General features: G+C 34.5%; 1 protein-coding gene and 1 long non-coding RNA gene across 2 annotated transcripts; one reads left to right on the forward strand and one right to left on the reverse strand.

The window, feature by feature from the left end:
- Positions 1 to 2,903: 2,903 nt before the first annotated feature.
- LOC145315267 (organic cation transporter protein-like) lies at positions 2,904 to 25,401 on the forward strand. Its single transcript, XM_080155295.1, has 17 exons — positions 2,904 to 3,007; positions 3,345 to 3,420; positions 3,907 to 4,039; positions 4,329 to 4,406; positions 16,193 to 16,354; positions 16,918 to 16,966; positions 17,503 to 17,567; positions 17,896 to 17,989; positions 19,241 to 19,355; positions 21,200 to 21,321; positions 21,689 to 21,819; positions 22,591 to 22,649; positions 22,956 to 23,025; positions 23,533 to 23,682; positions 24,050 to 24,145; positions 24,271 to 24,332; positions 24,594 to 25,401. Exons 2-17 carry the CDS (start codon positions 3,346 to 3,348, stop codon positions 24,780 to 24,782), a joined length of 1,650 nt encoding a protein of 549 aa, XP_080011421.1. The 5' UTR covers positions 2,904 to 3,007; position 3,345; the 3' UTR covers positions 24,783 to 25,401.
- Positions 14,029 to 14,786, reverse strand: LOC145314317 (uncharacterized). The gene is made up of 2 exons (XR_013877736.1): positions 14,349 to 14,786; positions 14,029 to 14,108 (listed from the first exon to the last, which is right to left on the reverse strand). It is a non-coding gene; the product is annotated as an uncharacterized LOC145314317 (long non-coding RNA).
- Positions 25,402 to 26,876: the final 1,475 nt, after the last annotated feature.

Consider the following 26,876-nt stretch of genomic DNA (forward strand, 5'->3'; position numbering starts at 1 on the left):
AAGAAATGTGATAATTTTGTCATACAATACAAATGACCAATGGTGGCCAATAAATAGACTTAGTTACCAATGACAGGCCTGAATACATTTTAATTGACCAATGGTAGGCCAATATAACGTAATTTTTTATGGGCACTATAAAAGCGTCGTATTAGAGGGGTGATAAAATCTAAACTGTTTTAGAGGTCTTAAAAGACATTACTTTATTCATATGAAGTGTATGCTTAACCTGAAATACGCCAATGTAGTGGTAATGAAAATTAGTGTGTTCATATGTATAATAATCATTTATCAATAAAAAAAATCTTATTTATTTTACATTCAACCAGGGAGGGATGAGACATTGAACTATACATTTTATTGGCCCCTAAACTATAAGGGTTCATTTTGTATAACATAATTAAAAGGACGAACCCCAATCTGTCCTACTTTGAGAAAGACGATTCCAGTGACGTCATATACGTTTAGGGAAGGGGGGAAGAAAATCTCTTCCCTTTTCTCCCATCTCTCTTGAAGAGATTTTCTTCCCCCTTCCCTTTTTCTTTCCCGAAACGAATATGACGTCACTGGAATCGTCTTTCTCAAAGTAGGACAGATTGGGGTTCGTCAATTAAAAGGTATTGGCTATTGTCTCATCAATCCAAGATCCCTATATTCTACCATGGATTTTTGTAATGTGGACAGGACTGGTGGCTGGTTTGTTTGAGAATTTCATATTGTTGTGTACACTATCTACGCAGTTTCTCTCTACAATTGTGATATTAAATTGTTTATCTGCAATCATCCCCACACATCCTTATTATACAGTAACTGGATGACTGTTTGTTCTGTGTGTTTGCACCGAAGGATCTCGCTAACCGATGAACTGATCGGGTTCTCCTTTACAGGATAGCTTCTCATAGGTCCCGGGAAGGTTTATAACTATTTTTGGGGAAAGTACCACCAACATCCAAAGAGAAATCATAAAAAAATTTACTTAGAGACTTGAATGAAACATAGAAATAAGTTAACATCTAAAGTGCCACTAGAGGCTTCTAGGGGCGTAGCCGCTAGTAAAGATATATTTTGTTAACAGTATTGATTTTTCATTCTTTAATGTCCTCTTCCACGAAACTTAATAATTTTAAAAGTTTAATTTTACAACGTTTTAATAAAAAATATATTAAAAATTATGAACTTACAAAAATAAATGTTAATTTCATGTGTTATTTTCTTGGGTTTGTGATATTAATTGATAATATTTTACTGCACTCATTTATTATTTATGATTCCACACATGATTTTTATATTTGTGCCTTTTCAATTTTCACTTATAATATACACAAAGACAAACAACTTTTTACAGTTTTCATCTGAATAAATTCGTTAATATTTTTCGTCTATTAATTCAATTAGAATTAAAAGAAAAAACAATATTGTATTGCGTTTTTTAAGCTATAATTTTGGAAATGATGGACTTGTGCTTAACTCAATTGACCAAAACCTGCATCTTTTCAATACCAAGCATTCCAGATAATTATAATTTATGGACCTAATGGTCAGGCATTGTCAGGATCCTACTTGATAAACACCCTTAGACAAGCAGGATTAATTCCAGACCTGGTGATTATATCTATTTAAAAAAAACCTTATGACTGTTTTGTATTTTTCTATAATATAAATGTGAACACAGTAATAGTGTCTGACTGATTATGACGTAACCAAAAAAATTAGCCAATGAGAGGCCGTTATTGACCAATGGTAAAATTTATAGTGGCCTCTCATTAGCTAATTTTTTTGTTACGTCATAATCAGTCAGACACTATTACTGTGTTCAACGCACTAATAAACAAAATGTACTATTGAGAAGCTACGCTTCTCAAATACATGGGTCCATAATATATTTACCTTCTAAACCCATTTATTTAAACATGACAGCAGTGTTTGAAACTCAGTGAGGCCGCGAGGTTATCATGGCCTCAATTCTACACAATACAATTATTTATTAGTTATAGAAATAGAACTTTTAAAAATAAAAGTTTAAAAGACAGTAAAATAATAGAAATTAGGATGGAAATAACAAAGGCAATCTTTATTTTATTTCAACAAAGCATTGCCAAGTGTAATCCTAATGGAAATAAATTTTTGAAAACTTTAAATTCAGATAGTTGTCTAAATCTGACTATTCAGAAAAATTTATTTACTGTATCGTATTATAGACAGTTTTCCGCGGATGTTAAAATGAAAAACTATCATTGTTTTGTTTTTATGATCTTTATGATAATAATTACTGTCTGTAATACAATACTACACATAACTATTCAGTTTGATTATTCAGCGAATATTAATCTATTTGGAAGCCATACTGGAAAATCTTTTATATATTTCATGGTTTAAAGTCTGTTGCTTGAAAGCGGCTGCCGAGCCCTGACTAATAATTAAAGCAACCGCATCCATGTTATATCTTCCTTATTAATATGCAAGCCAGTTCCTACATTTTTAGAAAATCGACAAGAATAGTGCTTTATCATTATCCTAGTAGTAAGGTTTTTTTTGTCTGAAGCTTAAGATCTCATTAACTTCTGAACCGAGTAGGTTCTTTATTTAAGAGAAGCTTCACTTAGATCCTGCGATGGTTCTAGGCTATTTTCAGATTTGAGTCTTATGATGGCTTTTACTTTTTTTTCTAGTCTCTCTCTGCCCCTTCGAATACAGAGCCCATAGATGCTAGGGGTGCATATTAAGTAGTAAGCTTTTATTGTCTGTAGGGAAGGATCTTGCTAAACCCGATATGGGTTTCTTTTATAGTAATGCTTCTTATGTCTATGGAAGGTTTTTAACTATTTTAGGGGAGGGTATCCCATCGCACCGAATAAAAACGACCTCATTTTTCTTCTTTCAAGCTGAATATTCAACATCCAATTATAGAGATATGTATGAACATGTACATGTTTGTTTAGGAGGTTCCAGCAGTGGCCGAAGACCAGTTCTTAGCAGCTATAGGATGCTGGGGAAAATGGCAACTCAGGTAAATAAAAGTTTTACCACCAAGTGTAGCGAAGATCTTTAAAAAATGAGGATAAAATAATCAACATCAAGGAAAAGAACAGCAGAATATAATAATTAAAAAGGCAGAAAAAAACTGTTAATAAACTACATAGATGTTGAAAATGTAGCATTACTGAAGGACAAACAGACAGGGTCAATTAAAAAGTAGCTTAGCTACTTAAATTCTGTATTATTGTCTACTATAACTTATTTTCTTCAACCATCATGAGATCATACATGATATGATGATAGACAAACAACTGCAACGTACATAAAATGTTTACTGAACATTACATACCATTAGATTTTTTGTTAAGAATGTTCATATTATCTGGTCTGTTTTGTATACCTACAGATTGGCATGTTCTCATCATAACATTCATGAATGCAAAGGTAAGTGTTTTCACACCAAGTGCCTGTTGAGCAAAGATATCCTCTCCACTCAGGGGCGTCCAAGCTTTTTTATTTGGGGGGGGGGGTAAAATTTTGGAAATACATTTTTTTTTGGGGGGGTAATCTTTATTCTATAGAGGCATTTTTTTTATTGGGGGGGGGGGGGTTAATTACCCCTTTACCCCCCAACCCCCACTTGGACGTCTATGTCTCTACTATACCTGCGGTGCCCTAATTCTGCGTGGCTACCCACCACCCAATATAACATAACCTAATCTGACCTAAAGTGATAAAGAAACAAACGAAAAACTACTCATAAAAAAGAAAGTGGGGGTTATTAGAGATCAACCAACACTTTGCGTTAAATCAACATAATTAGAATAGTTTTTAAGCCAAATATTTTTTGTATAATAGGAAATATAATTTAGAAATTAGGGCATACCATTACCCAAGCAGTATAGCTTTGAACTAAATTAAAACATACAGGTAGAGAGCTGGTGTGCAAGACCAGAACAGCTGTCAGACATGCCTGTTTCTACCTGGAAACAGCTAAGCGGTCAAGTTAACCAGACTTGCCAGATCAAGAATATCGATTGGGATGCAGTCACCAATGAAACAGGTTTTATTAACCTCTAAAAACAAATATTTTTAATTGTTTTTAGTTTGAATTCCCTCTTTCTTTAAAACAATTTTATAAAAACAATGTAAAAAATTCTTTTATTTTAAAAGTGAAGAAAAAACACGATTTAGTACAGTTTTAGATATTGTACACAGAAACGTAAATAATTCTTTGGACCAGAGCATTTTTGAGACAAGAGAACAAGCATCAATTTTATACTCTTTTTTCGTATCTATGGTCAACATCTACTCAGTATTTAATCTTAGTAGAATATAAATAACAATTTTAGATATATCTGGAGAATTTGGAATGAAGGATTGTACAAAATGGGAATATGATGATTCTCAATTTCAAAGCACTATTATAGGTAGCAACTTTAAATTTTGCATCGAATTAAATTAATTTTATCCAGCTCACCAATAACGAAATTAATTCGGAAGAAAATCACGAAACCTATACCTGTTTTTCAGCTGTCGTTGGGGGGCAACACATCGTAAAATTGACGACCTCTCCATTTGCCCCCCAAATATTTTTTTAGATTTATTTTGCTTGTTGGTTATACCTTATTCCTGAATTTTATCATCCCTATATAAAAGTGACATGATTATTTGCACCGAATTGTCTAGTTAACAGCATAACCGATTTACAATGTCTTTACAAAGTAGTTTCTCATGTGTCCTGGGGAAGGCATATAAATATTTTTGGGTATTATCTCAAATTCAATTATTATCAATTGAATATTTCTATACAGGTCCTGAACAGTTTTTTAGTCACCCCCCCCCCCGGCCCCCCCCTGCTCCTTAATTTATTATTCCCCTTGAGACTAGGGCACAGTCATAATTAAGTTATAAATGTAGGAAGTAATTACATTAACAACATTTAAATTATTTTAAGTGCATTTAAAAAAAGACACTTGTTTTGATTATGCTTTACGTTGTTGTTCTGACCTGCATAGTATTTCAGCTTGACTGCCCACAGGTAGAATTTTAAAGTTTGTTTCTAGCCATTCTGTGTTGACTTCTGCAAATATTTGAACTTTATTTACACACAGTTTCTTATTCTTATTCAATAGTTTCTTACATCAATGGTGCGGTAAACCTAAAAAGAATAGACCATTAGACTAATCCAGATATCCTTTACAATAAATATATGCATTTGATTTAAAATTTAAAATGTTTAAAATTGATAAAAATAAAACTTTTGGAATGATTTTGAATTGAATATTTTTTAGTGACAGAAGGTCAAACTTTATCTGCTTTTGTAAAAGAAATTGATTGAATTTGAATTATTGAAGAAAGAAATTAAAATAAATTGGTTTACAATAATAATTAAACTTACATAGTCTTTCTCAAGCATCTTTTACTTCAACATTTCTTGGCTGTCAACATCAATAACTTCATCACTCATAGCTTCTTCATCATTACTTTCATCATCATCTTTGGTATCATCATCAACTATATCATCATCTTTGGTATCATCATCAACTATATCATCATCTTGATCAGATCATCAGCAATCAACTCTTATCTCATCCTCTAGTACTTCTTTGTCAATTGGTGCTCCTTGTCAGCTTGTGATTGTCAGCAGCTGCAGCTCTAAAAAAGATATACTTGAGGAGCTGGAAGATGATGATAATGAATCATCAGTTATTTTAAAGACTTGACTTAAGATTCTTTTGTTCAACACTATTAAAGATGACTTACAGGACTCAATTGCTGATATTTATGAAATTGCTAGTTTCAAGGCTCTTTAAATTTGACTCTTAAATGTATGTACCTTTTTCAAGTGGCAGTTTTGCTTGTAGGCCACTTCTTGCAGGGTTCCCTCTCTACTGGGCTGGCTCCACTCCAAGCCACTCCTAAAGATCATCAGATTAGGATTGAATGGATACATAATCATCAGACAATTTAAACTATTCAGTGCCAGATTCAATTTTAAGGAGATCAACTTTGCTTGCATGAATTTGATTGCTTTAAACATCAGATAGCATTAAATTAAACTTTACACACCTGCAAGCTTCCCAACTCAAGCTCAACCCTTGTTTGGTAGGGTGTTGGGGATTTGAGTGCCAGACATTTATCCACAGTTGACCAACTCTAGTGTTGCTTGATCCTCCTCTCTGAACTCTACCAGATCATCTCTGTCACCATCACCATCAGCAGCAACAGTCCTTAACAAGACAAGATCAGGATCAACATCAACAATGCCTCAGCCCCACCTCTCTTGGCTACTGAGCAAATTGTAAAAAAGAGTCAAAATTCTACCTTTTTAAATCTTTGGTTTCTTTCAGATTGTTTCATACATTCATTTTAAATAAAACACTTAGGATATCTGGAAATAAAATTAACAATTAATAAGGTCTATTCATAGATTATCTTTCCTGCCTATGACTGCTAATTTAAGTTAATTTAAGGGAATTAAATGCAGCAAAAGCAAAATCAAGAAAAGAATCATTTAGACTTTTACATTTACAGTTACATAGAATCATTAAGATTGGCATCCTATTTACATAAAGCCTTACTCAAGCTAAACAAGTTTAAATAATAATTTCATAACTAAATCTTCTTGATCTTTGGTGGAAATAATCATCTGGAGGATCCTCTTGACAATGGGGACTCTTCTGCCAATGATGATCTAGAAAATTCAGAAGATTAAGGTGAAATTCCATTTTGCTGCTCTAGATGTACATTCTGTACAGTCCCACCACAGAAAGTTAGCCACAATGGAATTTCAACACTCCAGTACTTGAATCTTGACTGAACTCCAGCTCCACTTTGATATGATTTGGTTATTTGAGCTTTGATTAGTTTGTTTAAAGTCTTTAAAGGTTTCATAAAATGTTCATAAAATGACACAATTTGTGCCAACTATAATAGAGATAGAGGAAAACATGGAAATAAACAAATATTTAAATGTCCTTTGTTTCACATATCAATTCATCAGATTCAAAGTTTTTCTTACAGACTAAGTGTTCCAACAGACTTATAATAAATTCATCAGATAAAATCACTAAAACTAGGAGTGCCATAAAGGCTGACTGTGGCATAGATGTTTTACACAGTTCAAAATGTATGCCAATTCACTAATAAGAAAGGACATTTAAAGTTCATAGAAGAAGAAAGATAGAGAGTTCATGCTGTACTTACAGTATTGATGGTCAGGTTGATGTTGGCTCTGGCAAGGGCTTCACTCAATTGGCCTGGCAAATCCAACTCATCCTCAGATTCCAACACAGCAATCTCTCTTACAGATCTCTTGGTGTAGTAATACTTCCCTCCAATCTTGTTTCTGTACTTGATACTCACTGACCTGGCAATACCATCATGAGATTCTTCCAAATTTGCAACAATACCAACTCTCCATGATAATCCACCAAGCTGAACACCAGTATCTCTCAGGAAAATAACAACATCACCAACCTTCACTATTGGGATACCATCACCATGCCATTGTCTTGATTTGGGAATATAATCAGCAATTCTCTGACTTGCCCAAACTTTCCACCAACTCTGCTCAACTAACTCCATATGCTTAAGCATTTGGGCTCCTGATGCCATTGTGATAGAACCAGCTGGGGCACACCTGTTGTTTCTTCCTAGCAACAACCTGGCAGGGGTGATCAAATCCATCTCATCCAAATTTGTGTACCTGTTCCCCATACACATAGGCAAAGAATTGAGTTCATTGGTAATCCAACAGAAGGCAGTCTCATAGTGAAGAACATCCAACTTCAATCCCTTGAACACAGCATTAAACAACTCTTTAATCCTTCCTACAGCTCTCTCAGCACCACCAATGAAATTATGGGAACCAGCAGGACAAGTTTCAAAACTAAGCTTTGTCTTAGTTTTAGTGTTGATGGTCTTGGTGAGGTCAACAACAGACAACTCCATCTTCTTGCAAGCAGCAACAATCTGTGATCCTTGGTCAATATACACATGATTGGGATAACCATATCTGGAGCCAAATCTGAGAAACACATCAACAAAATTCTCAGTGTCATATGCTTGCATAACAAATGCAGCACAAGCATTAGTTGTAGAACACTTGAAGACAACACCATACACCTTGATTGTTGATCTCCTGCCATGTTTGCAGTGAGCTTCAAAGGGTCCAAAAAGATCAGCTTGACTTGAGTAGAAAGCAGGAGCAATAGTATATCTTGATGGGTGAACTTTGGCCATCTCTGCCTCTAGAAGTCTGGCTTTGTATTTCTGACAAAACTTACAGGATTTCTTGATCTCAGCAGCCAAACTGTCAGCAAGAAGAATGAATGCTATATCTCTGGAAGCTCTCAAAGTACTCTTGATTCCACCATGATGAGTGACTGTAACATGACAATATGTCATAATGCTATAACTTACAGGGCTGTATCTGTCCAAGATAGGGTTGAAGAAGGTGAAGGGCTTCAGATCCACCATCACATTGGCAACATTGTCAGGCTCATCCCCTTCAAGGATTCTTCCATCATGTCTAAGAACACCATCAACAAGTTTACCATCAACCAACTTGGAAGGATTATTAAAATGTTGCACTTCCTTAGTTGTAACTTGGAACAGATACCTTTTAGCATGTTCTTCATCTTCATTATCAACAACTACAACAACCTTCTCTGCTACTACTTCAAGACTCTTAGCTTTCTTTCTCCAAATCTTGGTCAATCTAGCCAATATTGCCAACTTCCTCAGAACTTTTGGCCAAGTGGTGGAGCAAGGATCAATTATATATCTGGAGAACTCATACCTTTCAGAAACCTTAGCAACCAAGTTTGTCAGAATGATCCCTTGAATGTCAGAGCTTCTGATTTCTTTGGCAACAATCATCTTCTCCTCCTTGGACAAGGTCATCTCTTGAACAGTCTTGACAGGCATCTGTTGCTGGGGCTGCTTCATCCACTCATGTCCAACCTGCCAAATTGATCCTTCCATTACATCAGAAACTTTGCAAGGCCTTGTACCAATATCAGCAGGATTAAGTGAAGATTCAATATGTCTCCACTCATTAACATCAGAATACCTCCTTATCTGGATAGCACAATTCCTTACTCCTACTTGCAATGGCCTGCTGTCTTGGTGAATCCATGAGAGGGCCACAGTAGAGTCTGTCACATACAGACATCTCTTGATTAAACCATTAAACTGCTTCTTGACAACATCACCAAGAACTGCACCCATTGTACAAGCCTTCATCTCTGCCCTAGGCACTGTCAACTTTGATGTCAGCTTGGACTTTGCTGCTATCAACTGGCAAGCAAATTCTCCATTGGGACAGAGGAGTCTAACATAAACAGCAGCAACTGCAACAACTTGGCTGGCATCAGTAGCAATCAGAAGCTCAATGTTATCAATGTCAAGACCTTCTTTTGGGAAGATTGTCCTAGGGATTCTAATATTTCCAAGCAGCTGAATACTAGCAAGATTCTGCACCCACTTGTCAAGATGTTCATTTGGCAAGGGATCATCCCATCCTTCAGACAGCTTGCACATCTGGCTAAGATCAACCTTCAAGTCAGCAGTCACTGGAACAACAATACCCAGAGGATCATAAACTGAAGCAACTCTACCAGAAAGAGTTCTTCTTGTAAATGTTTTGGCAAGAGCTTCCTTAACATCACCTGTGACAAGTTCAGGCATTTTCCCCCTTTTCTTTTTACCAAAAAAGAGAGGTTTTATGTCTAGTCCAATAGTGTCTTCTTTGGGGTTCCAAACATATCCACACACTCCAACAGATTCTCCATCAGCAGATACTATATCAGAAGGATCTTCCCCATTCTTGGTTATAGCTTTAACACCCATCTGACTAAGGGCAAGAGAATCAATCAATCCTTGTGCAGCAAGATCTCTGGCTTGATCAGTTAAATGAGAAGACATAGCATCATCCATATACAACTTCTTCTTAAGCACAGCAGGTCCACCAGTATATTCAAGCTTAGGGATAGTAGCAGCAAAATCAGCAGTTTTCTTGAAACCAACCATAGTCTGATTTCCACTGGGTCTTACTCCATAGATAAGTGTACAAACAACCATTTCCTCAGCTGGGTTCTTAGGGTCAAGGTCTTCACACCAGAGATACTTTTGATATTTCAGGAACTCTGGCTCCAATTCAACTGCATTGTAAGCCATCTGAACATCTGCTGTAAAAGCAGAAGCACCAACTCTAAACTGTATCAGAAGATTTACAAGTGTTGCAAGCATATTGGATCCTTTGGCAAGAATACAATTAAGACTATAACCAGTGCTTGTTCTTGATGATGCATCAAAGACCATTCTGCATGGTGTACTCAATGATGATGAGAATACACACCTCCAAGGTATAAAATATCCATCCTCTCTTGCTAACTTCTGGGTTTCTGGAGGCAGCTCAGATATCTTCTTTACAAATCCTCTTGATCTTAGCTTCTCATGGGAATGTAAAATATCAGGAATCATCTCAGGGCTTTTACTGGCAATTCTCAATTGTGACTCAAGGATCTTTACAGCAATATACTTATTATCAGCCAAATACTTGCTAGGATCAAGGATAAATGGCAACTTAGCAGTACACTTCTTCTTGGTAGGTACATAGGTAACACTGTCATGAATTAGCAAATCCTCATGCTCCTCCTTAAGACTAGCTTCCTCAAGAGTCTCAGCATTCTTGCAGTCTTGGCAATTTCTGCATTTCTGACATCTGTAATTATCCTCACCTCCATATTCTTCTAGTAGCTGGAATTCTTTGATCTCTCTTTTAGGGGAGTTGGCTGCAATGATCACTCTTACCTTGTAATCTTCATAATCCTCCTCACACTCACACACTTGACAAATTAGTGGTTTGGTGAACTCCTCAGAACACTCCATTACAGGAAAAGTAGGACCATAAAGAGTAGAGTTGACAAAGTTGTATGTTCTCATTTCCATGGTTAAGAACATCTTTGGACCCATCATTTGAGCAGCATTCCTTGCATTCCTCCATGAGCTATGTGATCCTCCAAGGACTCCTTGCTTGCCATTAAATCCTTTAAATCTGGCTGTAAAGATGGATAATCCACAACTTAAGGAAAACTCATACACAGGAAAATACTTGAGATATCTAATCCCAATCATCAGATCAACTGTGGCTCCACCTATCTCCTCCTCAACAGTAGGTAGTGGTTTACCATCAGGGTTAGCATTGTTGTATGACTCATTCAATTCATCCCAGGCTTCACAGAGTCTCCAAACAGGAAATTCAGAGCTGACTTGGTCCATCCTCAGCATAGTCATTTCAGCAACCTTATTAGGATCATCCTTGGCAACAAGTGGTAAATGAACAGTATAGTCACCATATGGAATCCTGACAGTTCCACCTCCTGCTACCTCCAATACTGTTGGCCCTGGTCTTGTCAATGAAGAATCAAGTACTGAAAAGGCTCTTTCAGACAACACAGCTCCCATACAACCACTGTCATAAAAGCAGAGCAACTTTTCATTCTTGGGTCCAGGTACATATTGCATCATATAAATTGGAGGGCTATCAACATCCTTAACTACAGCAGGATTTTCAGGTACATCATCAGAATCAATCTTATTGTCAGTTTAGAAGATGGGGAAACTGCTAAAGTGGATCTCAGCATTGGCAGGCATATACTTGGTGTCTAAAGTAGCAATATATTCCTCTTTCCTTTTCTCATTCTCCTCATGATGAAACTTGCACAATAAAATATGATTCTGTCTCCATGGCTCCTTGTCTCTACATATCTCTTGATCACAAACATACTTATCAAGACAATATGGCTTATGCTGCTTGAACCATTCCTCTCTCTTATCATATGTAAATCCAGCATCCATTCTCAGGCATCTTATGCAGCTCCCAGTAGCACATGCTTGCTTAAACCTCTCATAGGACTTGTTCTTCAGAAATCTTTTACAGTATGACAAGTGAGTGTGTTTCTTGTTACACCAAGAACAGGAGACAACTTTAGGATCCTTGGCTTGATTCACTTGATGAGCAGCATTCTTAGACTTATTACTGCTTTTCTTCTCCTTGCCAGCAGTTGGACTGTTAATTGGAGTGCTTGTGACAGGTTGAGAAGGGGTTGCAACAACAGTACCAACAGATTGACTTGCTTCAGTAGGATTATGATCATCACTATCACCAGTATTATCATTGACTTTAGCTGCATATGACTTGCCACTCCTGGTTGATTTAAGGCTCTTCTTGCCAAGATCAGTAATTGTCTTCCCACAGATAGAGATATCATATTCAAGCTCAAAGGTAGCTTCATCAACCATAGTTTGTAAGTATTCAATCTGTAACATCATCAGTTCTTCTCTGCCAGGCATCAATCCACCATAAGCTCTCCTTTTACTTTTAACTCTCTTCTTCAACTCTAGCACATCATGAGGAAGCATATTCTGTTGCACAATAGACAGAATATCAGTAGATCCATAAACATCAGTAATCTCATGCCTGGTAGCCATCTGGTGCAGACTAGACAATTTGTGTTGCACATTAATAGCCCAATTTCTCCTCTCAATATAACCTGTAGGACACCTACCAAACTCTTCAATTTCAGCAGCCTTCTGACTAAAGAGAATCTTTGGCTGACCATAAATTGACTCCAGCAGCTCCATACATTCCAAATATGTTGTCAATCCAGCACAGGCTTCCTTTGGAGTTTTGTGCAAGCACTCAGTTGTTAGCTTCAGGTACTTCTCATGATCACTAAAATCTCCTTGACAATCAAAGTAATCATTCAGCTGAGTAGAGAATGTGAAGTAGTCATTTCCTTCCTTATAGTTGCCAGAGAATACAGGAACCTTGAACTTGATATCTGCCTTACTCTTAGTGCTTCCTGGTGTAATTCCAAGCTTCTTGGCTGCAGCCTTGAGAGCAGTTTTAGCATCCTGTTTAGCATTCTGAACTTCAACAGACTTCAGATCTAATCTATGAACAGCTTCTCTCTTACCAGCAGCAATAGCATGTTTAACAATGTCATCAATCTGACTCTTTACTTCCCTGGCTTCCATTTCAGCTGCCTCATAACTAGCCTCCATAGACTTATAGTTAGCCATTGTCTTGACAGATGTCTCCTTCACAGCTTTCAACTCTGCAAGGACATTATCAACCAATTTCAAGACTGGGGCTTCCAAAGCCAAGGCTCTTTCACCAGAAATCTCATCAGATATGGAGTTTGAAGAAGTGTTTAAGGAAGAGGAAGGTGTGGCATGCTCTGCTTCATTAGCTGCTTTGATAAAAGTAGAGAACTTCTTCCTCAGCAGGTTAGCTTCTTCTAATTTGTTTTCAAGGAACTGATCAGAAGGATTCTCATTGAAGAAAGTGATAACTTCTCTGGTTTTAGTTGCTTGGTCTCTGGCAATTTCAACCAAGCCACTTCTAGCAGCTGCTGTAATCTTAGTAGGATCAACATCCTCAAAGTCATCTTCCCAGACCATAGAGGCATCAAGCAGTTGGGTGAGATGCTTCTTAATTGTTTTTGCCATAGTTTTGGAGACTGTTTTCTTTACAACAACTGTATCTGTGTTTTGTAGAGAAAGAGCTGAGTTGTTGGTTGAGGGTACTGGAGTTGTAGGAGCACTAATATACCTTTCAAGATCCCTAATGGTAGCATTAGCTTCATCTTCCTCAGTACCATCAGTATCAGAGACAAAAGCTATCTGTAGAGGAACACTTGTTTTATTACCATAATTAACAGGAGGATCTTCAACAATATACTCAGTACCAGTAAGATCTATATCATAATCATCTAATCCTGAGGCACTTCCAACAGATGATTCTGGTTCTGTTTCAAGAGCTTCAATCCTTCTTGATAATTCCAGTGATATGTTGATTGCTGTTTCAGTTGATGATAGGCTAAATCCATGTAATTCAGAAGCATCAGATTCAGACATTGGCTTATAGTAACTGGTCCACTAGATTTACTATGTTTACTGTTCTGACCTGCATAGTATTTCAGCTTGACTGCCCACAGGTAGAATTTTAAAGTTTGTTTCTAGCCATTCTGTGTTGACTTCTGCAAATATTTGAACTTTATTTACACACAGTTTCTTATTCTTATTCAATAGTTTCTTACATCAATGGTGCGGTAAACCTAAAAAGAATAGACCATTAGACTAATCCAGATATCCTTTACAATAAATATATGCATTTGATTTAAAATTTAAAATGTTTAAAATTGATAAAAATAAAACTTTTGGAATGATTTTGAATTGAATATTTTTTAGTGACAGAAGGTCAAACTTTATCTGCTTTTGTAAAAGAAATTGATTGAATTTGAATTATTGAAGAAAGAAATTAAAATAAATTGGTTTACAATAATAATTAAACTTACATAGTCTTTCTCAAGCATCTTTTACTTCAACATTTCTTGGCTGTCAACATCAATAACTTCATCACTCATAGCTTCTTCATCATTACTTTCATCATCATCTTTGGTATCATCATCAACTATATCATCATCTTTGGTATCATCATCAACTATATCATCATCTTGATCAGATCATCAGCAATCAACTCTTATCTCATCCTCTAGTACTTCTTTGTCAATTGGTGCTCCTTGTCAGCTTGTGATTGTCAGCAGCTGCAGCTCTAAAAAAGATATACTTGAGGAGCTGGAAGATGATGATAATGAATCATCAGTTATTTTAAAGACTTGACTTAAGATTCTTTTGTTCAACACTATTAAAGATGACTTACAGGACTCAATTGCTGATATTTATGAAATTGCTAGTTTCAAGGCTCTTTAAATTTGACTCTTAAATGTATGTACCTTTTTTCAAGTGGCAGTTTTGCTTGTAGGCCACTTCTTGCAGGGTTCCCTCTCTACTGGGCTGGCTCCACTCCAAGCCACTCCTAAAGATCATCAGATTAGGATTGAATGGATACATAATCATCAGACAATTTAAACTATTCAGTGCCAGATTCAATTTTAAGGAGATCAACTTTGCTTGCATGAATTTGATTGCTTTAAACATCAGATAGCATTAAATTAAACTTTACACACCTGCAAGCTTCCCAACTCAAGCTCAACCCTTGTTTGGTAGGGTGTTGGGGATTTGAGTGCCAGACATTTATCCACAGTTGACCAACTCTAGTGTTGCTTGATCCTCCTCTCTGAACTCTACCAGATCATCTCTGTCACCATCACCATCAGCAGCAACAGTCCTTAACAAGACAAGATCAGGATCAACATCAACAATGCCTCAGCCCCACCTCTCTTGGCTACTGAGCAAATTGTAAAAAAGAGTCAAAATTCTACCTTTTTAAATCTTTGGTTTCTTTCAGATTGTTTCATACATTCATTTTAAATAAAACACTTAGGATATCTGGAAATAAAATTAACAATTAATAAGGTCTATTCATAGATTATCTTTCCTGCCTATGACTGCTAATTTAAGTTAATTTAAGGGAATTAAATGCAGCAAAAGCAAAATCAAGAAAAGAATCATTTAGACTTTTACATTTACAGTTACATAGAATCATTAAGATTGGCATCCTATTTACATAAAGCCTTACTCAAGCTAAACAAGTTTAAATAATAATTTCATAACTAAATCTTCTTGATCTTTGGTGGAAATAATCATCTGGAGGATCCTCTTGACAATGGGGACTCTTCTGCCAATGATGATCTAGAAAATTCAGAAGATTAAGGTGAAATTCCATTTTGCTGCTCTAGATGTACATTCTGTACAGTTGTAGGTTTATATAATTTGATGATTTGAGATTTTACTTCCTCAATTATAAGTTGAAATAACTAAGAAATTTAAATCAAGTACAATATTTAATCTGTATTTAATATTTTTTTTCATTAATAAGTAGATATATCCATAACAATTAATAGTTATTTATCGCATTGTATTATAAACAGCTTTCGGCGGAAACTAAAAAAATATAAGATGAAAACCAGGTTCGTCAGCACCGAGAGCCAGACTTTCGGGCTAACAAAATTAGTATTAATTTTATAATTATTATTTCAATTTACGTGGAAAATTGTCTACAATACGACTATACATTTGATTTCCAGTATAACTGAGAACCAGTTCTAATCCAGCGGTTATTATTTGGTTTCTAAGCCATACTGAAAAAGTGTTTTTTGCTTAAAAATTGCTTGGAATTGTTTTGAAAGTATCTAATTCAAGTTTTGAAACTTAAAGAACTCTTAAGATTATTTCAAAGGTGATTTTGACTTGGTATGTGGACGAGATGTTTTGATAGATTTTGCCCAAACAATTTACTTTGTCGGTATGATCTTTGGGGTACTGACGTTTGGTATCCTGGCGGATATATTAGGAAGGAAATCTGTTCTTATTATACTCCTTCTATTTGCTTGCTTAACTGGTAAGTAAGAGATTTATCTATTTATCGTTTTTTAAAATAAAAAATAGATAAGTGTAAATAAAGTAGAATAAACTGATTTTTACAGATGCACGGACATGATCGTCTTATAGATTAGCGCCTATAATATTTTTAAAATGTGATCGAAGCCTCTGTCATAAAACTGCAACTGGAGGCAAAAAGTTAAAACAAATGGTTTGATGTGAAATGTTCTGTTTGATTAGTTAGCCAATAAGTCATTGAAATTTATACAAAATCATAAAATCAAAAATACAATATAATATAAATGCAATTAAATTCCAAATTACTTTAATTTAACAATAAACAACCTAAATCTGAATTAGTTATGCCCGGGTAACCATGAATAGCTCAATATGTATATGTCTAAATTGCCCAAAATAGATTAAATATAACAAAAAATTATAACGTTGCAACTCTGTATGAAAATTGTCTGTAATTCGAGCTGTACATGATATTTCTGGATGACTGGGAACCGTTCTAATCCAGCGGATATTAATCGGTTTCGAAACCATACTGGAAATACTATTTTGATTGACTTTGTACAGGTACAATAACTTCACAGATGCCAAATTTCACGATGTTTGCCATCAGCAGGTATAACTAAGTGTATTATACAGGGATCTAAAGGGATAACACAATAGCCGATAAATTGAGGTACAACCCCAATGACAATTATCCCTCCTGTATATTACAGTTAGTGGTTGAAACAATTGTACACTCAACTTAATGAACCAACCAATCAAAATTAAATAAAAGTCGCCAAAGTTGATAAGCCAATAAACAAGAAAACGTTATTATAAAACTTTGGGAACTATTGCAATAAACAACTTCAACTAATCAAGTTAAAAATTTCCTACAAAAATTAAATGATCTTAACAGCATTACTGTGTAAATAAAATACTAGATGCTTATTGCAATAGAGATTGTTCACAAAAAAGGCCGTTTATTCTTAATGGCAGCCGAGAAAATCACGTTTTCCCTTTAGCGTAGCTGACAGACGGAAGGACATTACAAAATATAGTTAAAAAGGAGTTAGACAGGCGAATTCAATTTATCCATTAGCCGACTTAAAAAACTACTGAGATTACAACTGAAATGCCCTTGTTTTAATTAATAAAATTTTTATTAAGGGTTGTTAATGCATTTTTCATCATTGGTATTTTTGAGACTCATTTCACATACTGTATTGAATTAGGTATAAAAAGTTTAGAGTAGCAAAGATACTCTACAACACTTATTTTGTTGCTTTGTCTGATTATTATAAGTTAGGTCATACCCTAATGTTTAGATGTCTCAAAATTATAGAAAATGTAGTAAAATGGCAGTAAATAGGACCAAATTTAGATTGCACCCTCAAAATATTGTTGATTTTAATTTAGCTAAAGAAGAGTCAGAAGAAGAGCTTATTGTTAGGCTTGGTGAATGCATGCAATAAATAGTCCTTTTTAAAAGTTTTGGTTATATACTCTTACTACAGTGCCAAGTGTCATCACATTACAGACTTTGTAATTAATACTTATCAGTTGGAGGCAAATGGAGCACTATTATCGGAATGGGAATGGAGTATTTCTGGGTGATTGGTTGGCTTATTCTAGCCCTTCTAGGATATCTAATCAGGTATGTACCGAAGTACCAAAGGTTACATGTGTTTACATATTAAGGCTGGAATAGATGGATTTTAAACTTAAATTAGTAGGATGTTCATCAGCCAGATTTGGTGAATTATTGATTTTCCAGCCCTTTTCTGCTTCTTTAAATACAAATTCCCTAGATGCAAAGTGCGTAGCCGCTAGTGCATATAATAGGTAGTAAGAAGTGTATCTGACATCTTCTTAAGCTTTTTTTATAAAGTAATTTCGCTACTTTTTGATATAATCGATCTGGGTTTGGAAATTTGATAAAGGATCCTCCAAAGAATACTTATTAATAAAATAGTTTATAATTCTATAAAACTACTTAATCAATATCAAAATGCACGTGTTACTTAATCATTAATTGCCTTTTAATGATATTTAATGAATTTAGAGTTAAAATAATCAAGCACCTGTTTGTGATTGAACGAATACCGGCTAATGAAGTTATTAAATCATAACATCACATAAGAATATAAATTGTTCATCCCAGATATTGTGCTGTTTTACTGTGAAATTTCAACTTTAAACTCGCTGAAATTAGTAATACGGTTAAACATTACCTTTTTTATGCACCCTAAGTCAAAAATAAATAAAAAAGTCCGTAGCTTTTATACGCTGTAATGTAACGCTTATATTAATCAAACAACTTAGCATAATTTTCATTGTTTCATTTCATTTTATTGTTTCTTTTCTCCTATTTTTTTCGGAATTTATTTCATTACCTTTATAATGCAACTTATTTCCATGGAATAAAATGTATTAAAAGCACCTGTATAATATAAAATCTAGAAAATTCTAGAATTATTATTTACTTATACTACAAATGTGTTTGTTAAACTTACTTATTTTTAACTTTATGGGGATAATTGGCAAAAAAATAGTTCAAGATTTTTCTATTAGGTCAGAAAAATCTATGGCCTATAGTTCCGCCTTGGTATACATTAGATTTGAAAAAAAAATAATGACATTATCCATACTCCCTGTTTATTTTGCTTTTTATACTGATTATTTTTTGGGGGTAAGAGGGTTGAAAATGTATTTTATTAAAGTTTCCTTTGGGACTGTTATATGTTTGAATAGATATGTTATTATTTGGATCTTACACCAGATTTTCATGTTCTAATAACGATACCTCCCACCTAACTCCTTTATGTTCATGATTGAACTTTTTGTGAACCTTAATTTGTATTTTTTCTCTGCAGCTATTGCCATAATCGTCCTTGTTTAATTACAGGAGCTGGAGAAGCCTAACTCTACTGATATCTTTGCCCTCACTGTCAGCTGTGTTCATGATATGGCTACTACCTGAAAGTCCTAGGTGGCTCATTGCAAAAGGAAAACTTGACCAGGTATGAAATAGCCTAAAATCGCCTAAATGGTAGAAATTAAGCAAAATTATGCTGCTTAAAACCAGGTATAAGGAAATAGCCCTAAATCTTAAAAGATGGTCGAAACAATGCAACTGTAATTACTTAGTCTTATGAAATGTTTTTTGAAACTCCTATTTTAAGGCCAACACATTGGCCCTTGTCATAAACTATATTGAAATATGCCTCACAAAGACATCTAAGCTTTATTTATAGATGGGTAAAAGAGGGGGTTTCAAAGATTTGTATTTTCCTCCCCCCACTAATTTTTGAAATAATTGAAAATAGGGGGTAGGGGTAGCTTTTCTTTTGTTTGTTTATTACCTTAGGTTAGGTTTCGATGTATTTAGCACTGTTTAACCTCTAGGTATGGCTCCACTCTGGAGTTAGTAATAGGAAAAAATATGCACTCCTTATTTTCAATTCATTTGAAAAATGTGGGGCGATTGGGATTTCAGTGCTCGACAGGTACTTTAAGGAAAGTCCTGTGTTATGAGTATTATCATTAAATGTTTTATAAGAATTCAAATAACCATATATATATGCGAAGGTCAAAATCCAAGTATACATATTTTCATTGAAATACATTTCCATTAGAGAAAGCTTGGGTATTAATTATGTTGGCTCAATGAAAAAATTAACCCAATAGAAAATAATGAAAACAAGTATGACAAAATGCACAAACATTCAAAGACGTAAATTTATTTGCTAATGGAACTTTTTAGCAGCTGTTACCTTAATTTTAGGTATCTAAAGGGATAAGACAAGGGGCGATAATAATACACAAAATTACCCCTTATGAAGGTTACACTTAGTGGTTGAAACGTTTGGATACTCAACTAAATGAAAACGAATAAGAAAACATTATTATAAGACTAGTGTAAAAAACAGACTAATGTCCCCTCCCTCCCTGCCTTTTTCTGCTCTTGTAACATCTATCAAACAATCAATTCTTTGTCCAGAAGTCCTAATTATTTGGGTTGTTTATTAGTTGCCCTTGTTCTTATTAGCCAATGCATTTCACTTAATACAAGACTTGTATGTTTTTCAGCCAAAGTTTTGAAGTGATGAAGCTATGATTAGAACCCATCTAATAATTAGAAATATGATATCCAATGAAAAAAAACTATGTGCCTTTTTTACAAACGGCATAAAAACACTGAAGTGACATTTCCAAAGATATAAGTTATAGAGTAACTTAATTACTTTTAATAAAAAGTGTTAACTATAAATCATCATTAAACTTACATTATGATTATCACATTAAATAATATATTACATAAGTATAATCGATTAACAAAAATTCCAAGGCTGAAATATTAATTGAGCGGCTTGGCTGCTGATTACATGTAATGAAGAAAATTCGGATAGGCAGCCGATAGTTTTTTTTTCTCCCGTCTGTATCGGTTAATGTTCATCATAAAAGCAAAAGGATATTTTTTATTTAGTCAGATTTAGTGAAGTATCTCACTATTCCACTCAACCTCCTTTACTGTGAAGCTTTTCATTTGTAAATGAAATGTAAGGTTTAAACTGTTTTAATGGAGTGTACCCCAAGAGAAATTGCCCCTAGAAAAAAATAACCCTCTCCCAATAAATTTTTGTTAATTCTTCCTTCTCTTTCCCCGCTTCATCTCTTCTCGCAGCCGCTAGCATAGAAAAATACAATAATCTTACAATAAAAAGTTCTACTCTACATAAAAGTCCTTTTTATAGTGGCAAATATTTTGCAGATAAATATAAGGGTCGCTGCAGTAATCATTGGTAAATACATTTGAGCAAGGTCATAATCGTATTAATGGAGCCTCAAGCAATCTTATTTTTAGGCCGAAAAGATTTTAAGAGAAGCCGCAATAATGAATGGTAAACCTCTGCCTGATGAATGGAAGCTTAAACCCGTCAAAGATTTTGAAAATACAAAGAAAACGACTATATTCGATTTATTCAGGTATTAATCCATATGTCTGTCCTTCCGTCAGCCAATGGTTGATGTGATTTTCTCAAATGTTAGACATCCGATTATTTTAGGACGGCTGTTATTGATTACTAGTGGAAAAAAAATTGGGTGGGGGGGGGTGGACAGTAATTTTTTTTCTCTTTGCAGGGTAGTGGTACCCTCCTAAAAATATGTAGTTATAAACCTTTCCAGGACCTATGCGAAGCTACACTGTAAAGGAGAACCATATTGGTTCATCAGTTAGTGAGATCTTTAGGGCTAGACAAAAAGACACAGATCCTGTTACTTTTATATAAGAAATTATTTGAACAATTTATTAGATAATATTTAACTTAATTGGCATAGTTTAATTTTCTAGGACCAGGAATATGAGAGGAAAGATACTGATTCTGTATTATAATTTCTTTGTGACTGCTTTTCTGTATTATGGACTCATCTTTAATATTGGAGACTTGGGTGGAGATGTATTCGTTAACTTTGCTGCCTCAGGTATAGTTAGATAGATTGATGGACAGATAGATGGATAGATAAATGGATTGATAGATGGATAGCTATATGGATAGAAAGATGCATAGATAGATAGATATAAAGATGGATAGACAGATGTATAGATTGATGGATACATATATGAATAGATAGATGGATAGATAGATGGATATATAGATACATGGATGGAAAGACAGATAAATAGATGGATAGATAGATGGATAGATAGATAGATGAATAGATAGATGTATAGAAAGATGGATAGATAGATGGATATATATGTAGATGGATAGATAGATGGATAAATAGATTTATAGATAGATAGATGGATAGATAGATAAATGGATAGATAGAATTGTATATAGATAGATGGATGAATAGATAGATGGATGGATAGATAGATGGGTGGATAGATAGATGGATAGATAGATGTATTGTATACGTATATGAATAGATAGACGGATATAGAGATGGATAGATAGATTTTTAGATAGATAGATGGATGGATAGATAGATTTATAGATAGATAGATGGATGGATAGATAGATGGGTGGATAGATAAATGGATGAATAGATAAAAAGGTAGATAGATGAATAGATAGATGGATAGATAAATGGATAGATAGATGGATAGATAGATGGATAGATTGATGGATAGATTGATGGATAGATTGATGGATAGATAATGGATAGATAGAAGGACGAGACTTTAATACGATGCAATCAATAACTACTAATAATTCTAAATTCGTGTACTCTATTATAACTGTTAAGGTTTTCTGGAATTTCCTGCTTATGGAGCAGCCATCTTTGTTCTGATGAAATGTGGCCGCAGGAATAATTGCCAATTTTTACTATTATGATTCAAGTTCCCTAGATCTGTAGAGATGCTGTCGTATCAGCTAAAGTAACATATGAAAATATTTATTTTTCACAGACAACCATTCCTGTGATTGAAAACTTTATCTAGGAGCCATAGCAGAGATAAAACTAATTCCTTTTTAAATGGTCTTTTAAATGCGTTCATTATAATAACTATTATTTTCAAATAATGCTTTGCAAAACAAACTTTTAATCTAGCAGATTTATTTATTTTGACTTAACAAACTAACAAAACATTGGCAATTGGCTAAATCTATAGAATTCCATATGGAACCTCGTTGATTCTTTCTGGATTATTTCTTCTCTCAGTCTCCTTTGTACCTAGAGGTATTTATTATTAAAAGATTACTAGCTTTATAGAAAATTATACATTTTAAAAAGTAATAATTTTTTTTTATCTGTAGCTTATGATTTTTTGACTGTTGAACTGCTTATTGCGTTGGCCTAAGGATGGTTTTAGGCTTTTTTTATTTAGTAGATTTATGTCTTGGGGCGGTTTTAGGCCACTTTTATTACCTTCCCTACTGCAAATACAAAGGCCCTAGGTGCTAGGGCAGCAGTGCTAGCTGAAATATAAAATAAGATATTACACAGTATTTTGTTATGCTTATGTATTCTTTCTTTAGCTTGGGGAGTTTTCTTTTATGAAAATCCTATCCTCTTTAAATAACCTAGAAAGCATATTTAGAATTATTGACTTTGGACTATTGGATATTGTTTTAAGGCATTTTTAATGTTCTTCTAGTAATGCACGGGCAGATACTATAATGCCAGCAGTTTGGCACTAAATACATTATTTTTGTTGTCTAAATATGACATACTAATGCTTTTTAGGCGTATACTACAAAGACTGGCCCTGCATGGTGTTAGCTTTGATTGGAAAGACTTGTGTTACGTTTGCTTTTGGAGCCCTCTTTGTTTATGCGGCTGAACTAGTGCCTACAGAGATTAGAACGTCTGCAATTGGTAGTGCGTCTTTCCTAGGTAATTATAAAGTATTATTTCTATAAGTGTCCATCTTACATTTTTCCTCACTTACATTTGTTATCAATGTTAGCTGTCCATTTGGCTGATCATACGCCAGGGGTCGGAAGTAGTGCCTTCAGCCATGTAAATGCGGCTGGAGCCGAATAGAAATGAAAGGATGGACTGTGGTTATCGTTATTTTATCCAGCTGGAAGTACATGACTTTATTAGAGTACATTAAAATCCTGTGCAACATTCAAGTAATTTATTATCGATTTATTCCTTAAATGTTTTTTTAAGGTAGAATCGGAGGTACTATAGCCCCATGGGTGGGTAAACTTAGTATTTACAATCCATACCTCCGTGTTACTATTTTTATATTTAGGAAGAATTGGAGGTACTATAGCCCCATGGGTGGGTAAACTTAGTATCTACCATCCATATCTCCCTGTCACTATTTTTGGAGTCAATGCTTTAATAGGTAAAACTCGATTATTCTAAATAAATTTTTAACGAAAAGAAGACTTTTTGGTATTGGGTCTGTTTATGTGAAATATATTAAGGGATTTCAGTTATTTGAATTTTTATAACAATTTGTATTTTCAGCTGGCTTAGTATCGTTTCTTCTACCAGAAACTCAAGGACAAGAATTACCCTACACTATTGAGGTAATTTTATCAGATATTTTGTAAATTTTTTGAAGAACGGAATCTAAACTAAAAAACCGTTAAATAAATCAAAATTTAAGTACATGACTAAGCAAATAGTGGTAAAGGTCCTGGGAAGGTTTATAACTATTTTTGGGGAGGGTACCACCATCCTCCCAAGATAAATCGAATCTAGAAAAATATTACCCCGACTCCAAATAAATCATTTGTTGAATTTTTTATTAAAAAAAACATAATTTTATTACCTTCTTCTTTATTTAGGAATCAGAAAAGCTAGAGTTGGCCTCATTGATAGCCCCTAGCATTCTGAAGCCAGCTAAAAGCACTCAACCAATGGAACAAGAAATGATAGAATTTAATAACATTCCTGAGAAAGTTGAAGAAAATGAGGAGGATAACCTATCCTGTTACTCAGGAGATTCGGCACTATCACAAAAAGTTTGCTCTTGAGCAACGGTATCCCCCCGCCCCCCCCCCCGCGTTTATTTGAAAATAAGGAGAAGGATAATTTTTTGTTTGTTTGTTACTTAAGGTTAGGTTAGGTTATATTGGGTACTGGGTAGCCCCACAGGCTTGGATCTCTAGTAATGAAGGAATGGTGGTTAGGTCTGCTCAAACGGCCGTTGTAAGATTCTACCCCAGAATAAAAATGGTTCGATTCATTCACATAGTATTGCTCCCCGGATCTCCAATTGTTTACCTAAATTATAATCTCATGATCCATTAAACTTTTAACATATCAATTAGTTGAATAATAAAGTAGTTTATGTTAATCAATGGTTAAAGATGACCCGTAAGGTTCATAATCAAATTTAATAAAAAGTAAAAATAACATATTTTTTTTTTGCAAAAGTAGATTAAACTAGTTAATTAATTACAATTAAATAAGTATTATATTTAACTCTGAATTTCCTTGTTGTAAAGGAAAATAAACAAACAAATAATACTTAAAAATATATTATAAGATCTATGCTTAATCATATTTTGATTGACAATTTCTTAAAAAGAGTAAAATACTCGTTAATTAGACTTACTCAAAGCATTTGATGTAAAAAGAATATATGTTATTTGAATCACAAATTGATGTTTCTTGTATAGTGATTACCTCGTACGGGCGGGATTACAGTCCAGGACCTTTTCGACTTGGTGTACTGTCTAGGTCCTGGTCCAGCAATCCAGGAGAACTAAGGATGACTGTTACGCACCCTTCTCTGTCCAAACACCCAAGGATATTAGGTTAAGTAACATCCAACAGACAACCAACTCTCTGTGATGCACGACCTTTGTCTGAGAAGTCCCAACTGTGCATGGTAACGAGTTGCGCCTGTTTTGGGCCAAGGCATTCCCCCTACTCTAACTATTTATGTCGCGCATCTGACATAGCAGCAGTAGGAACCATTTTTAACTTCTTTAGTTATGACGCGGTGTCGGCCCGAGATTCGAACCTATCACCTTCCCGACGACGAGCGGATGCGCTACGTGTTGAGCCACGGTCGCGGGTTTCTTGTATAGTGATATTAAGGAATAATAAAATTGGGATTAAGCCAGTGCTAAGGCAGGATAGTATCTTACACTGAGACCGATAGCAGCTGCAGGTGCCAAGCCCTAGTTTTTAGTAATAGGTTTAAGAATTTGAATAATTTAGCCTCACATACGAACTCCTTTATTTGCTACATCTCCCCCAGTCCTATCTTTCATTTTGAAATTAATTCTAGAGTTCAGGAAATGCTTAAATCCCAGCAAACTGAAATGAAAGTACATTACGTACAGAAAGAGATAAAATCATGAATATTAAGTAGCTTTGCTGCATGCTGAAACACCTGATTAATTATTCCTTAACATTTGTTAGTAAAAATCAGCACATATGTTTAACATATTTGTGTAAGTGTGGCAACTCTAAATATCATGCATTCATGTATCCAGTATTTTCAGGGAGCATTGGTTTTTTTGGTGGTTTCCCTCAGAGTGTCTAGTCGAGCACGGATACAGAAAAAAATAAAAGAATTGAAGAAGGGATAATTACTCTAGCATAGGTTTGGATAGGTTGGGGGTTTCTGTGCTCGCTAAGCACCGTGATAAAAAGCACCGAGTGTTAGACCTGAATTAATCTTGCAGTTTGAATATAAACAGACTATATATAGATTATAAAAAATTTCGGTTAATTATTGACAATTTTCTTTCAAGGCACCAAAAATTTTAATTTAAGATTTTAAAGAATACATAAATATATTTTAACCCTTAATATTTTTTTTCAATATTTCAATTCAATGTTCAAAATTCTTTTTATATATTATGGTTTTATTTTTCTTTCATTAAATTGTACAGTATCTGAAGCTTAATATCTTAATAACTACTGAACCGATTGGGAAATCTTTTTAAAGCAAGCTTCATATAGATCCAGAGCTGGTTTTTGTCTAATTCATTAATTCTTTGGATAGTTTAAAGCTATTTTTCTAGCCCCATTTCAGCCTTTTTAAATACAGATCCCCTAGATGCTAACGCACAGTCGCTAGTTTTATTAAAAACTAATGAGGTACTGATCGA

The sequence above is a fragment of the Acartia tonsa genome, chromosome 3, assembly GCF_053477335.1.
Source record: "Acartia tonsa isolate MP-2025a chromosome 3, ASM5347733v1, whole genome shotgun sequence".
Lineage (NCBI taxonomy): Eukaryota > Metazoa > Arthropoda > Copepoda > Calanoida > Acartiidae > Acartia > Acartia tonsa.